Raw genomic sequence first — 13504 nt, 5'->3', positions numbered from 1 at the left:
CATAGAATTGCCTGTTTTGTGAGGCAGTGAGTTCCCTGTCAATAGATGTAATCAAGCCATGGCTGAAGGAATTCCTGGCAGGGAAACAATGACTAGGACTTAAGCTTCTGATAAATGACTGAACTAGAAAATCTTTACGGTCTTTCCAAACTTGGGATGACTTAATTCTAATTTGTCTTAGGCCCTGGAAGGTTTCCTCATCTGCCAGCTGACCTCCCTCCAGCTCTGAAGTCATTCCCATGTCGTGTTCTGCCTCAGTTAATTGTGAACATCTGCATATGTCAGCACAGACTTCATTTCAACACCAAGTGCTAAGATTTAGGGGTCTTCGAATTTAGGAGACAAAGACCGAAGATTGTTCTTGACCTCTGCATTGAGTTCATACCTGAAGCAGGAATGGCTGCAACCACAAAAATCAACATGCTTTTAATTCATCCTCAGCCAAGCTGCTTTGCCAACTAGAAAGAAACGAAAAGACCAAGAAGCCCCCCTTCTCAGTCTGACCTTGGCCTCTGCTGGAGGTCCCTGCTGGACATGGACACAGAGCCAGGGAATGGTAGGATCCTCAGTCGCATTGCATCCTTGTCATTGTACAGATGGGGAAACTGAGGCTCACAAAGAGAAGTCTCTCCTACTGACCCATGGCTAGGAAACAGCAGGGCTAGAAATGAGTCCTGGGTAAACGGAGACTGGGATACTCCAGTTGCACACTCACGCAGGTACCATGTAAGCTGTTGGTGGGGGCCTGGGCCTGGCAGTCAGGCCACTCCACCTACTCACTCATGCAAGTCACCTTCCATCTCTGTCTTCTTTGGAACTGTCCTCAGCCTTAAGTGAGCTTACACAGGTCAAGTTCTTAGCCAAGTATAACACAAAATCAATGATTAATATGTCTTAGACATGGCCATGATTATTGCCACATCTTTCACCCTAGACCGTAACTGCTTAGGCACAGACTGTGTGACTTGGTTGTCTTTGATTCATCACAAACCAGTGTCGCCTCTGGCTCCAAGCCCTCCCGCGTGTGAACTGCTCTTGCTGTGCGGTGGGATATTATCTCCCACTCATCTTCAGGTGAGCCCGTTTTCACCTTCTGTGGGGTAGACTGCAGACAGTCGGCTACATTTCAATCGGGCCAAAAGGAAGGCAGCAGACACACATCCCCAGTCAGGCTTTGCTTCCTCTGGGCTCTAGGTACCCCATCTGTATGAAGAGAGCTCCCCAGCTTGGTGATGCCATGAGCCCCTGGGCGGGGCAGTGAGGAGGGAGGGGCGCCTTACCTGGCCCACTGCAGAAAGAGGCGATGATGGCCAGAATGTCCACGATACGCAGGTAGGGGACCCAGGGGGCACGGTCCTGGGAGAGAACAGGGAGTGGTCAGGTGAGGAGGTGATGGTGTGTCCAGAGGACCTGAGTTCCCACACCAGCTCCTCCTCCACCCATCTGTGCGACCTTGGACAGGTCACTGGATGTCCCCAAGCCCCAGCTTCAGCATCTATAACATGGGAACAATGACAACCCTTCAGTCATTCCATCTGCTTATTTTATAGCCATGATGAAATCAGATGAAGCCTGTGATGAGTTTGACATAGTCCTGGCATACAGGAAGTGGTAAATAAATCAATAACTCACATCGATTGAGTGTTTAGTTGGCAGCAGGCAATATGAGCAATTTTCACAGCTTTATCACATTTATAAAAGTTCATCATTTTCAGCAAACTGACACAAGAACAGAAAACCAAACACTGCAGGTCTCGCTCATAAGTAGGAGTTGAACAATGAGGATACACGGACACAGGGAGGGGAACATCACACACCGGGGCCTGTTGGGGGGTCAGGGACTGGGACAGGGAGAGCATTAGGAGAAATACCTAATGTAGATGATGGGTTGATGGGTGTAGCAAACCACCATGGCACATGTATACCTGTGTAACAAACCTGCATGTTCTGCACATGGACCCCAGAACTTAAAGTGTGTGTGTATGTATGTATATATATACACATATATATATTTCCTCATATACATTTTAAAGACGTCTATATTTTGTTTTTAAAAAGTTACCTTAGTTCTGGTATTATTATATAAAGAACCGTATTTGTACCCCTGCCGTCTTGCAAGGTGTGAGATGAGTTAATTCATTTCACGGAATGTGTCTGGAGAAGCTGTCACTCATCTGGGGGTTGGGCGGCTTGGTGCTGGTTGCAAAAGGATGTTTTGGGATTGCTCCTGCTCTAGCAGACTGGACGGCTGAGCATAGAACACAGTGTCACTGGTTCTGAGTGTGTGGGGGTGCCAGGGCTGCCCCAGGAGAGGCCACCTGACTTGAAGGGAAGGTAAGAGCCTGCACTCACCTCTGTAGGTTGAGCCAGAGTCAGCCCAGTGGGAAAGGAAAGGAAAGAGGTTCCAGGAGGGGGTTCAGCATACACAAGGGCACAGAAGCCTGAGAGGGCACAGTGCAGGGGTGAACTGCAAATAGTCTGGAGTAGAGGACGACGGGTACAGAGGGCAGAGGAATGGGGAACTCCTTACTTCCCCTTGTTCTGTGTCCAAATCCATTAGCTCTAAGGGTTGAGAGGAGCTTCGTGGACTTTCGTAAGCTGTATGAGAATCTGTACCAAGTCACTCACTCACTCATTCAACTGATTGATCTCAGCTGCCCCTGAGTGCCATGCACTGGGATGGGAGGTGGAAATGCAGATATGGTTCAGGCATGGCCCTACACAACTCACTCACTGTCTATTGGGAGAGAGATGCATCAACAGTGAAAGTCAATGGTCCGTGATAAGTGATCTCACAGGGTTCCCCCTTGGGGCTTATGGGAACTCAGGAGAGGGCACCTCACCCAGACTTGGAAGCAAGGGGAGGCTTCCTGCAGGAAGAGGTGTCCAGGAGTGTCCAAGGCTTCCTGAGTCCAGAAAGCAAGGAGAAGCTAGCCAAGCACAGAAGAGCCCTAGGAGAGGAAACTGCCAGGCCCCTTGAGGAGCTGCCGGGGGCAGGGTGTGGGGCACTGGGGGAGACAAAGGTGGCCAAGCCAGGAACAGCTCTGAGACCTTGTGAAGTGAGGCTTAGATGGGGTTCGTGGGCTTCAGGCCTTCCTTTTAAACTTCTGACACAAGTTTCAGAAAGACAATGGCCCAGAACATCACCCAACTAGCTTCCTGAGAACTTCAGAGGACTGTAAAGATGCCCGGGCTCGGGACAGCTTGGGCCTGGCTGTCAGGAAGGAACTGCACCTGCTAGTAAATTGTCCTTGAAGGCAATGCTTCCACCTTCTGCCAGTCAGCGTGCTCGCCAGCCCCACCTCTTCGAAGGGCACCCATCAGACACCACCATGCTAACAGTGCCTTTTTCTAGAAACATTTGGGCCACTAAGACATTTGACAGGTGATCAAAATGTGCACCTATCAATTTCCAGATGCATTTTTGAAAAATGCAAAGATTGATCAATTGCTGCAACCTTGCTTCATGCTTCCCATGGCACCAAGATGAGTTGGAGACACTGAGGCAGTGTTCAATTAATGCAGGCTGCCCTGAGCCATGCAGGGGACAGAAGCCCAACATCCGGGGATCTAATCCCAGCTTGCCACCTTCTGGTGGTGCAACCTTGGGAAGCTTTTTAAATTATATTTATCCCTCAGTTTCCTTATCTCCATAAAAGAAAAAAATACCGATGTTGTAAGGATGAAGTCCTTCGTCACCCCTCCACCTACATGGACGTCCACTGAGTGCTGGTTCCAAGTGCTTTCCGTGCATTTTCTCATTTCATCCCACAACACCCCTGGACGAAGGGACAACTGACTGTTCCATTTTAGAGATGAGGCCTGGAGAGGAGCTGACTTGCTAAAGTTTCATTACCAGTAAGGAAAAGCCGAGATCCACACAGGCTGTCTGGCTCCAGAGCCACTGTCTATAAAATTGTGACCACTGGGGAAGTGGCTGATATGCAGCACCTGGCATTCATGCTGGGCGGTGACAGCTGGAAGCGGCATCTTAGGGTTGTCTAGTGCAAGCTCTTCTATTCCGCAGATGGGTGAACTGAGGCTCAGAGAGGGAAAGTGTCTTGCCCAAGATCACACAACTCGTCAGCGGAAGTGACAGGACCAGAAGTCAGGTCTCTCATGTCCCAGTCCAAGGACCCCTCACCAAACCCTCTTCACTGAGACCCTGAGCAGCTCCAGAGATGAGCTGCCCCCAGGGAGAGCTTTATCACAAGCACTGCTGGTAGAAGTATGAACCCACAAATCAAAGGCCCCAAAATGATGAAGCCAGAAGCCAGCTCCATGCTTATCTTCCTCAAATGTGACAAGCACATCATCTCACCTGCAGGGTCAGCATGATGGTGAGGGTCCCAAAGAAGAGTGCCATTAGCCCAAAGTCACCAATGAGGAGGGGTCTCCGTCCCAGGTGCTCAATGACCAAGCCCTAGTCCAGGGTAAAAGAGAGAGAGAGCTATTATTCCATTTGTAACCACAATGTGGCACTGGGAACTGGCAATGGCATCATGATTAAAAACCGGCTTTGATCCTGAGACAGCTGGGTCACCTTCTTCACAGCCACAGCCCTGAAGCAATGCCCTTTATGAGAAAGGAAAAAGTGAGGGAGAGAAAGTCACAATTCTTGAGCACCTACAGTGTTAATACGAGCACTTTCCTCCTAATCTTCCTTGCTGGGGTGGACTCCTCCAATCAGGAGTTTGGGAGGAGGAACTGGATGGATGTGGTCAGCACAGGCCTTCTCTCCCTTCAGAGCCAGCCTGCATGGAAGGCGATTCCTCTGTGTTTCCATGTGGTGGGTTTCGTAGGGGTAGGCACCCACAGCGGGCGCAGGGGTGGGAGTAGACAGAGAAGCCCATGTCGCTTTCCAGTCTGCCTGTGTCTGGGGGAGTCAATTTCATTGTGGGATGTGAGGTGGGGAGTCCCTGAGGAAGTCCCTAAAGCTATGTCCTCCAAGTCCGCTTCCCTCAGCCTAGGACTGTCACTGACCTCCATCTGGCTGGCTCCTGTGCCCCCCGCGCCCCCTGTCCACTTGGTCAGAAACAGCTCCTCAACTGCCAATGACTGGAAGGGTAATCGAAGCTGAATGCCAGAGACAGAAAAACCTGGGTTTATATTCTGGCTTTACTACTTTCCAGATGTATGAACTCTGGCATGTGACTTCACTTCCCAAGGCCCCAGGGCCTTTATCTGTGACAAAAGAATCGAAATATCCTTCGACAGGAGTGTCTGCAGTGGAAGTGAGGGTTAAAAAAGAGACTGCATGCAATACACACATTAGGTACTCATATTATGTGAGGTATCCTCCTCTCATGCCCCATTTCACAAAAAGAGAACACTGAGGGTCAGAGAGGTGAGACAACAGCAGACACCACAGAGCGAGCAGGTGAGAGAGGGCCAGAAATTGAGCCCAGGGTATTTGAATAAAAATTCATGGATTTTCTCAATGAGGCAATCAGGTGAGGCTTCCTGGAGGAGGCAGTAGCAGGCAGAGATGTGGAGAGCTTGTCAGGCAGAGGGATTAGTGGGAGCAAAGGTTTTGAGGCTGGCAGGTCCTCATCACGACAGTCATTTATCTTGGGCAAGGGGAAGCAGTGACACTGCTGAGGGCCATGAAGCCAGAGCACACATGCCTCCTGCCTGCCAGCTTCAGGTGACGGCGCGAAGGTCACAGCACTGAGATGAATAGTTGCAATCCTGCCCCAAAGCCTCAGGGTTTCTCCACAATGGAGTCCAGCTGCAGGGACCCCAGCGCCCTCTACCTCTTCCTCTTTCCTCATACCCTGCTCCTTAGAGGGAAGCAGGTGAAAAGCCATCTAGACAATGGACGGTTGTTCTGCTTGGCAGAGCCGGCCAGCACTGAGCGGTGAGTGACAGCTGCCTGTGTGAAGGGCATAGCCCTGTGGGTCAGCTGAGCTCCTCGGCCACGTGTTGCTGCCTGGGGCCACGGACCTTTTGGTCCCCTAGGCACGAACGTTGAAGGGACCGGAGGGTGCTGACCCAGAAAGGCAGAGGCCTGGGAGGAAAACGTGCCTGGCTGATGACTACATGTCTCAAAAAGGCATTTCTAGTCAGGACAGGTTACACCAGCTTTGCACCCAGGACAGGTTACACAGCTCGTCCAAGTCTCAGTTTCCCCACCTGGAAAATGAGAATGCTAATACCGTCTTTGCAGGGTAACTGTGAGATAAAGGGAAAGAACTCACAGTGCCTGAAATAGACTCATGAACAAAAGAGGTTGCCAATAAATGGCAGAAAATATATCATTCATTTTAACCAAGGAGTGCCCTGGGGGTCCGGTCCCAACTCTTACCTGTAGCCGGCTGTGTGGCCTTGAACAAGTTAATTAACCCTTTCATGTCTTAATTTCTCATCTTTTCTGATGATAATGGATAGATATTAACAGCTAGTCTGGATGTTAACAGCTAATGATCATTTACTGAGCACCTACTATGTGCCAAGCACTGTATTAAGCACTTTGCATCCAGCAGCTTATTTAATCCTGACACCCCTGAGTATGTTCTATTATTGGCTCCATGTTACAGGTAGAAAACCAGAGGCACAGAGGCTTTGAAAACTTGTCCAGGGTCACGTGGCTGGTAAGTGGCAAAGCTGGGATGATCTACTAAATCTTTTCTGGTTGTTGATACACTAAATTTTCTTGACATTAAACTAGAAATAGACAATGCCACCACTTGGTGACAGCCCAGTGTCCCATCTGGATGTCCAGCTCCTGGACCCAAACAAGAGCACTGATGGCTTTTCTGGTCCTCTGCATTCCTGGCTCTCTGATTCTCTTTCTTCACTTGAAGGCCAGGCGCCTTCATCTTTGCTTCCCCAGAGCCTAGAAGGATATCTGACAGGTGTGGACTAGGTATTTCCAAGGGAGTGAAGGTCTGTCTTTATAAGGCAGGCAGAATGATTCTCATTTGCAGAGGAGGACAGTGAGGTTTGAGAACGCTGAGGGACAGTAACTTCACTTGGTGGGAAGTGGGGAGGGAAGTCAGGCCCAGCGAGAGTCATGGGGAGAAGCAAAGACCAGCAGCTTCTGAGAAAGAGAGAGCGGGGGAGGGATTGAGGGAAGAGGGAGAGAGGCCTGCATTTAAAGCATCCCTTCCTCCTAGGACCTCATGAGCCGGGTCTCATCAAAGGGGAGACACTGATGGGGCTGTCGTGCCAGGGCCAATGCAACATGAGCAAGGGAGCTGGGTCCCACTGCCAGGTAGGACTCCTGCAACGGTGATGGGAGAAAGAGCCTAGAAATATCAGGTGCTTAGAGAGATTATGAAATTGTGGGCCCAGAGAGATTACGCTGATCTCTGTGTAACTCATACCAATTTCAGTGTAACAATGCAACACACACTAATCTCAGTGCAACACATGTCAATCTCGGCATGGCATGCTCAGTGACCTGGGCCCAGGATCAGAGGCCAAGAGTGACTATGGTATTTATCAAAAGTCACCTGGGGCTAATTATTCAGAGAGAAGGAAGAGGGATAGATGCTGTTTTAAACCAAGGGGCAGCTGCAAATGTCCACACCCTTGGACTCAGTCACTCACTTTCTAGGCATTGATCCTAAGGAAATAGATGTTTGGTCAAAGACTCATGGACAAGGACCTTCGTTGGTGTGTTATTTATACTACTGAGGAAATAGAAATAATCTAGAAATCCACCAACAATTAGTTAAATAAATACTGGAATATTTAGATGATAAATATGTAGAAATTAACATAATTTAAAGAATTGTAAAATGGTATAGGAAAATTCTCAGGGTACAATCTTAGGCGAAAAGAGTAGGACATAAATCTGTATATACTAAAACATGTAGTTATATAATATAAATTACATATGCAGAAATAGTTTATAATGGCTAACTCTGGTTGGGGGAATATGTGATTATTATTTTATTTGTCTGTCAGTTTTCCTGATTTTCTATGGAGATTTTTGACTTAAAAACACCAAAAAGTAGATTTAGTTGAAGTGTGTGGATGCAAATCTCTGTCCATCCCCTGTATTATGTCTTTATTCTTTCCTAATCACCAAAGATTTCCAATACTCATACTGGCAATTTTTCATAACTGTGTAAAATATGATTTTGGTACAATCTTTAGATGTCACAGCTTTTCTTGTGGCTAACAGGACAGAGCCCAAAGTTAAGCTGTTGCTGAAAATGAAGGCTGTTCATAACTGGTATATGCAGGAACTTTGTCTCCTAAGCTTCTTAGGGGAGTTGGATTAGAGTATCCAGTGACCTGGTGCTGAAATGACAACAGAATGTGCCATGAAAGAGCATCGCAGTTGCTGGGAGATATTATTACACTGCGACCAGCATGTGTTACATTGTCATACTGAGATCAGCACATGTTACATTGTTATAATGAGATTAATATGTGTTATATTGTTACACTAAGATCAGCATGTGTTACACTGTTACACTGAAATTAACATACATGGTTACTGACTTCAGTATTTTAAAGTTTTTAAAAAAGAGTTTCAAGTGCATCACCCACAATTTCAGAGTCAGAAAGTGTGCTTACAAAAGTCAGTTGAGAACCATTTTCTTACACCATGATGCTGACGTTCAGATGCTTTGGAAGGGGTGGGCTGAGGGACATGTGGCTCTTTGTTTTGTTTCCCTAAAGTCTCTTGCGGAACCAGTAACTTGAACCAATGAAAAGCTGAACACATTCTCCCTGATTTGGAAATGATCTTTAAAGATGGTCCAGGAACATACCAGGGAAACAGCTTTGAAAGAGAAAGAAGGGATAAAAACAACCCTCCTATCCGAGAATCAGTCTCCCGGCTCTGTTCTTCCTCCCTCCCTCCTTTAAGTCCAGTTAAAGTGCACCCTGTCAGAAGGGATTAGAGCGAACATATTTCCACTTGACATTAAAATCATGAGTGAAGACATTAACTCAGACGAACAGCATACTGAAGGTTACTGATGTCAGCTGGGGATGAGTGTCAGAATCCTAATGCTCCCAGGAAACCCCTCTGGGGGCTTCAGAACCATGGGGTCACCCATCAACTCAGCCCCCATTCACCCAGCACCCAGTGCCCTTCCCCACAGGTCTGGGACCTATGGTGAAATAATAATGGGAAACTTTTGTTCTGGTTAGGATTTTAAGAAGCAACTTTATAAAGGTGTAGTTTTCATTCAGTATAATGTACCCATTTGAATTGCACAGTCTGGTATGTTTTAACAAATTTATATACCTTGTAACCACAACTACAATTAAGATATTGAACGTTTCCATCACTTCCCAAAATTATCTTGTGTCCCTTCCCCCAACCCCAGGCAACCTCCGATCTGCTTTCCAGCACAAGGATTCGATTTATCATTTCTAGCATTTCATATTGTTTATTGCAGTGTTTTCGAGATTCATTCTTCTTGTTGTACATATTTTTTTTTTTTTTTTTTTTGAGACAGAGTCTCGCTCTATCACCCAGGCTGGAGTGTAGTGGCGCAATCTCGGCTCACTGCAAGCTCCGCCTCCCGGGTTCACGCCATTCTCCTGCCTCAGCCTCCCGAGTAGCTGGGACTACAGGTGTCCGCCACCACGCCTGGCTAATTTTTTGTATTTTTTTTTAGTAGAGACGGGGTTTCACCATGTTAGCCAGGATGGTCTTGATCTCCTGACCTCGTGATCCGCCTGCCTCGGCCTCCCAAAGTGCTGGGATTACAGGTGTGAGCCACTGCACCCGGCCTCTTGTTGTACATATCAACAGTTCTTTTGTATTGCTGATCAGTATTCCATTGCATGGGTATACCAAAATTTGTTTCTCCATTCACCTGTTGACCCAATAGCTGTTTCTAATTTTTAGCTCTGAGAAATAAAGCCATTATGAGTATTGATTGGTATATGAGTCTCCATGTAGACATGTGTGTTGATTTCTCTTGGGTAAATACCTATGAGTGGAATGACTGGGTTGGATGGGTAAAACCTTCATAAGGAACTGCTGAAATGTTCTCTGAAGGGGTTGTGCCATTTTACGTTCCCACCAGTGGTGGGAACATCCTTGGCAACACATGGTATTATATCAACCATTTAAATTTTTGTCACCCTTTTGGTGAACAATGGTATCTCACTGTGGGTTTTAGTTTTAATTTGCCTGATGACTAACAATGTTGAGCGTCTTTTCCTGTCCTTTTTGATGTTTTCGATATCTTCTTGGGTAAAGCATGTGTTCAGATATTTTGCTCATTTTCAAGTGGGTAGTTGGTCTTATTATTTTTAAGAGTTCTTTATGTATTCTGAATTCAGGTCCCCTCTCAAATGTGTTTTATAGGTATGTTCTCCACGTCTGTGACTTACCTTTTTATCTCCTTAACAATACCTTTTAAATAGTCAGTTTTTAATTTTGATGAAATCCAGCGTACCATTTGAAAAATGGTTTGTGATTCTGTATCTTTCCTATCCCAATGTTGCAAAACTTTATTCTTTGCTTCTAGAAGTTTTAGAGTTTAGCTTTTATGTTTAGATACACGATCCATTTTGAGTTAATTTTTTGTATGGTGTAGTAAGAGTTGCCATTCACATTTTTCCATGTGGATATCCACTTTTTATGGCACTATTTGTTGAAAAGACTATCCTTTCCTCATTGAATTACTTTAGCAACTTCTTGTTTTCTGGACTCCATTCTGTTCCATTGATCTGTGGGGCTGCCCTTATGCCAATCTCATGCCGTCTTTATCCCCATGTTTGAACATTGTTACACCCCTTACTATGTACCAGGAATGGTTCCGGGTGCTTCACATATATTAATAGCTTAATTCTGATAACATTTTCTTGGGGTAGGTGCTATTGTTATCCACTATTATATCCAGAACTTGAGGCTCAGAGGGGTTTAGTAACCTGGCTAAGGTTGCACAGCGAGTCAGAATTCAAGTCTAGGTACTCTGGCTTCAGAGTCTTGCTCTTAACCCTTGTGCTCTACTTCCTCTCCTCAGTGTTTCTGAGGCAAATACACAGTCACATTTGTCAAAAGAATAGGCACATGCTCCCAAAGTTTTTCTCCCTTCATTTGTGTGAGCTGCCTGAGGTCACTGAGAGCCTCCAACAGCATTGGCACTGGGGCACAGAGAAGACAGAACCAGGAGTCTCTTTCCTTGGGGAGCTTTATGGGCTGAATTGCATCCTCTCCAAAAAGGAAATATTGGAATCCTAATTTCCTATTCCTAAGAACGTGACCTTATTTGAGAATAGGGTCTTTATTTTTAGGTGATTAACTTAAAATGATATCATTTGGATGGGCCTCAATCCACAATGACTGGTGTCCTTGTTAAAAGGGAAAGTGTGGACATGGAGACAGACACGCACACATGCCTGTAATCCCAGCACTTTGGGAGGCCAAGATGGGTGGATTGCTTGAGGTCAGGAGTTCAAGACCAGCCTGGCCAACATGATGAAACACCATCTCTACTAAAAAGAATACAAAAATTAGCCAGGTGTGGTGGTGCATGCCTGTAATCCCAGCTACACGGGAGGCTGAGGCAGGAGGGAGGTTGAATCGCTGGAACTGGGACGCAAAGGTTGCAGAGAGCCAAGATTGTGCCACTGCATTCCAGCCTGGGTAACAGAGTGAGACATTCCATCTCAAACAAACAAACTAACAAACAAAAAAGACATAGACAGAATGCCATGTGAAGATGAGGCAGGGGTCGGGATGATGCTTCTGCCAACCAAGAAGCACCCAAGATCACCCTGCAAGTTCCCAGAAGCTGGGAGAGAGGCACTGGACGTTCTCCCTCACAGCCCTCTGGAGAAAGGAGCCCTGCACATGCTTTGCTCTCGGCTTCTGGCCTTGAGAACTGTGATACAATAAATTCCTGTTGTTTAAGCCTCGTAGTTTGTGGTACATTGTTTTGGCAGCCTGGGCAAACCCATACAAGGAGCTAACACCTGATGGAGGGCAGGGCTTGTAATGTTGCCTGCTAAATGATTGAATGTATGTAACAAAAGAAGGAAGGTACTCCCCAAATATGTGCAACTATTATATGTCAATAAACAACATTTAAAAAAGGAAGAGCTGGAGGGAAGGAAAACATTGCCTAAAATTTCATTTATTTCAAATTTATTTCAACTAAAGCTTCCAAATCTGATTTAATGTGCTTTCATATTATTTTACATACATTACTTGATACACACTTTATTTATTGCTCATTGTCTATATTGTATTCAACGTGTATATCTCTCTATATAAACTGCATGCGGTACTCCATGCACGGCAGGAGTTCCTGACTTTCTCAGGGACCACAGCGTCCTGCATGAGTTCCTTCCTGTGCAAGCTTGAGCCTTTTGGTCACAGAAGATGCCCCATTCTGTGTCCAACTCCAGGCCGGGGCCTTTTGAAATTCTGCTGATTACCTAATCCCTGACCTTGCTTGGTTTGATGCTTCCGGGTCTGTGGGCCACGTGGACTGGCTGTCGCAGGGCCCGAGAAGCCTACCAGGAGGAAGCTCTGTGGGTGGGGGCTCTGCGTCCCTCAGGACGTCCTGTCTGACTGCTTCCTGCAGGGATCCCAACCAAAGGCAAGCTGCCTCTTTAGTCAGTTGGTGTGATTTCCTCAATAGGCTTTACTTGAGTCCTACACCATTGAGCAAACCATTAATGGTATTGAATGCATGACAACTACCACAGCCATGTCTTTAAACATGACACACGACACACACACACACACACACACACTCTCTCTCTCTCTCTCTCTCTCCCTCCCTCCCTCCCACCCCCCACCCCGCACTTTCTCTCTTTCAAATTTACATTTTAAAGCAACTCTATGAGGTTTCCCCTGATAACTCAGCCAAAGCCGTGGAGACAACTGAGACTCTTTCAGAGAGAAATGCAAATGCCGGGGCAAGATGTGGCCCAGATGAGGGCCACCCCCCAGGCATCCCTAATAGCTGTTTCCTATTCATGACGCTGGGATGGAGGAGCTCCTGAGGAACCCTTGACACACGAGCAATTGGTGACTCTCTAGTCAGAAGTTGGATTATTGTCAAAGTTTTAGCTACAAAAGGATGGGAGAAAGGAGCAGAGAATGGTGTGGTTAGCACTGACGCAGCTCCCTCAGCAGAGAAAAGAAGGCCAAGATATATTACACGAAAAGAAATTTCACATTCCAGTATTACTTTTAGCTGCTAGTAATCCTGTTTTAAACAAGCAAAGGCTAATCTTTACTTTCACACATCTCTCTGAAAAGAAGCCAAGACCTTGGAAAGCCGTGGTTATTGCAAGCTAGTGAAATTTTCAAATTTATGTTCAGAGGACAGAGTTCCAGAAATAATTTTCTGCTTGGGACAGGCTCTCTCTAAATTAAACACAGAATATAATTCAATGAAACAAACTTTTTGGAGAATTTCTGCTTAAAAGATGAATATGCATAAAAGATATCTGTATCTCTGTCTGGGCCAAAGGTGTGAGAAATGAGAGTTGCATTTTAAATAATTATCATTCCAGGGTGGCCCATGATCTCTAAGTATAACAAATTAAAGTATCTTGAGATGTTTCA

General features: G+C 46.2%; 2 protein-coding genes across 3 annotated transcripts in view; both read right to left on the bottom strand.

The window, feature by feature from the left end:
- The window catches only part of SLC2A9 (solute carrier family 2 member 9), a 199004-nt gene that overhangs the window by 50067 nt on the left and 135433 nt on the right, over positions 1-13504 (bottom strand). The window contains 2 exon segments of the mRNA XM_050789970.1: positions 1281-1356; positions 4322-4423. Coding sequence (XP_050645927.1) covers positions 1281-1356; positions 4322-4423 — 178 coding nt within the window.
- NSG1 (neuronal vesicle trafficking associated 1) overlaps positions 1-13504 on the bottom strand; it is a 556677-nt gene that overhangs the window by 419922 nt on the left and 123251 nt on the right. The gene's annotated exons all lie outside the window — the stretch shown is intronic.

Source organism: Macaca thibetana, chromosome 5, assembly GCF_024542745.1.
Source record: "Macaca thibetana thibetana isolate TM-01 chromosome 5, ASM2454274v1, whole genome shotgun sequence".
Taxonomy (NCBI): Eukaryota; Metazoa; Chordata; class Mammalia; order Primates; family Cercopithecidae; genus Macaca; species Macaca thibetana.
Note: the sequence above shows the minus strand (reverse complement) of the source record. Positions and strands in the feature narration are given on the sequence as shown.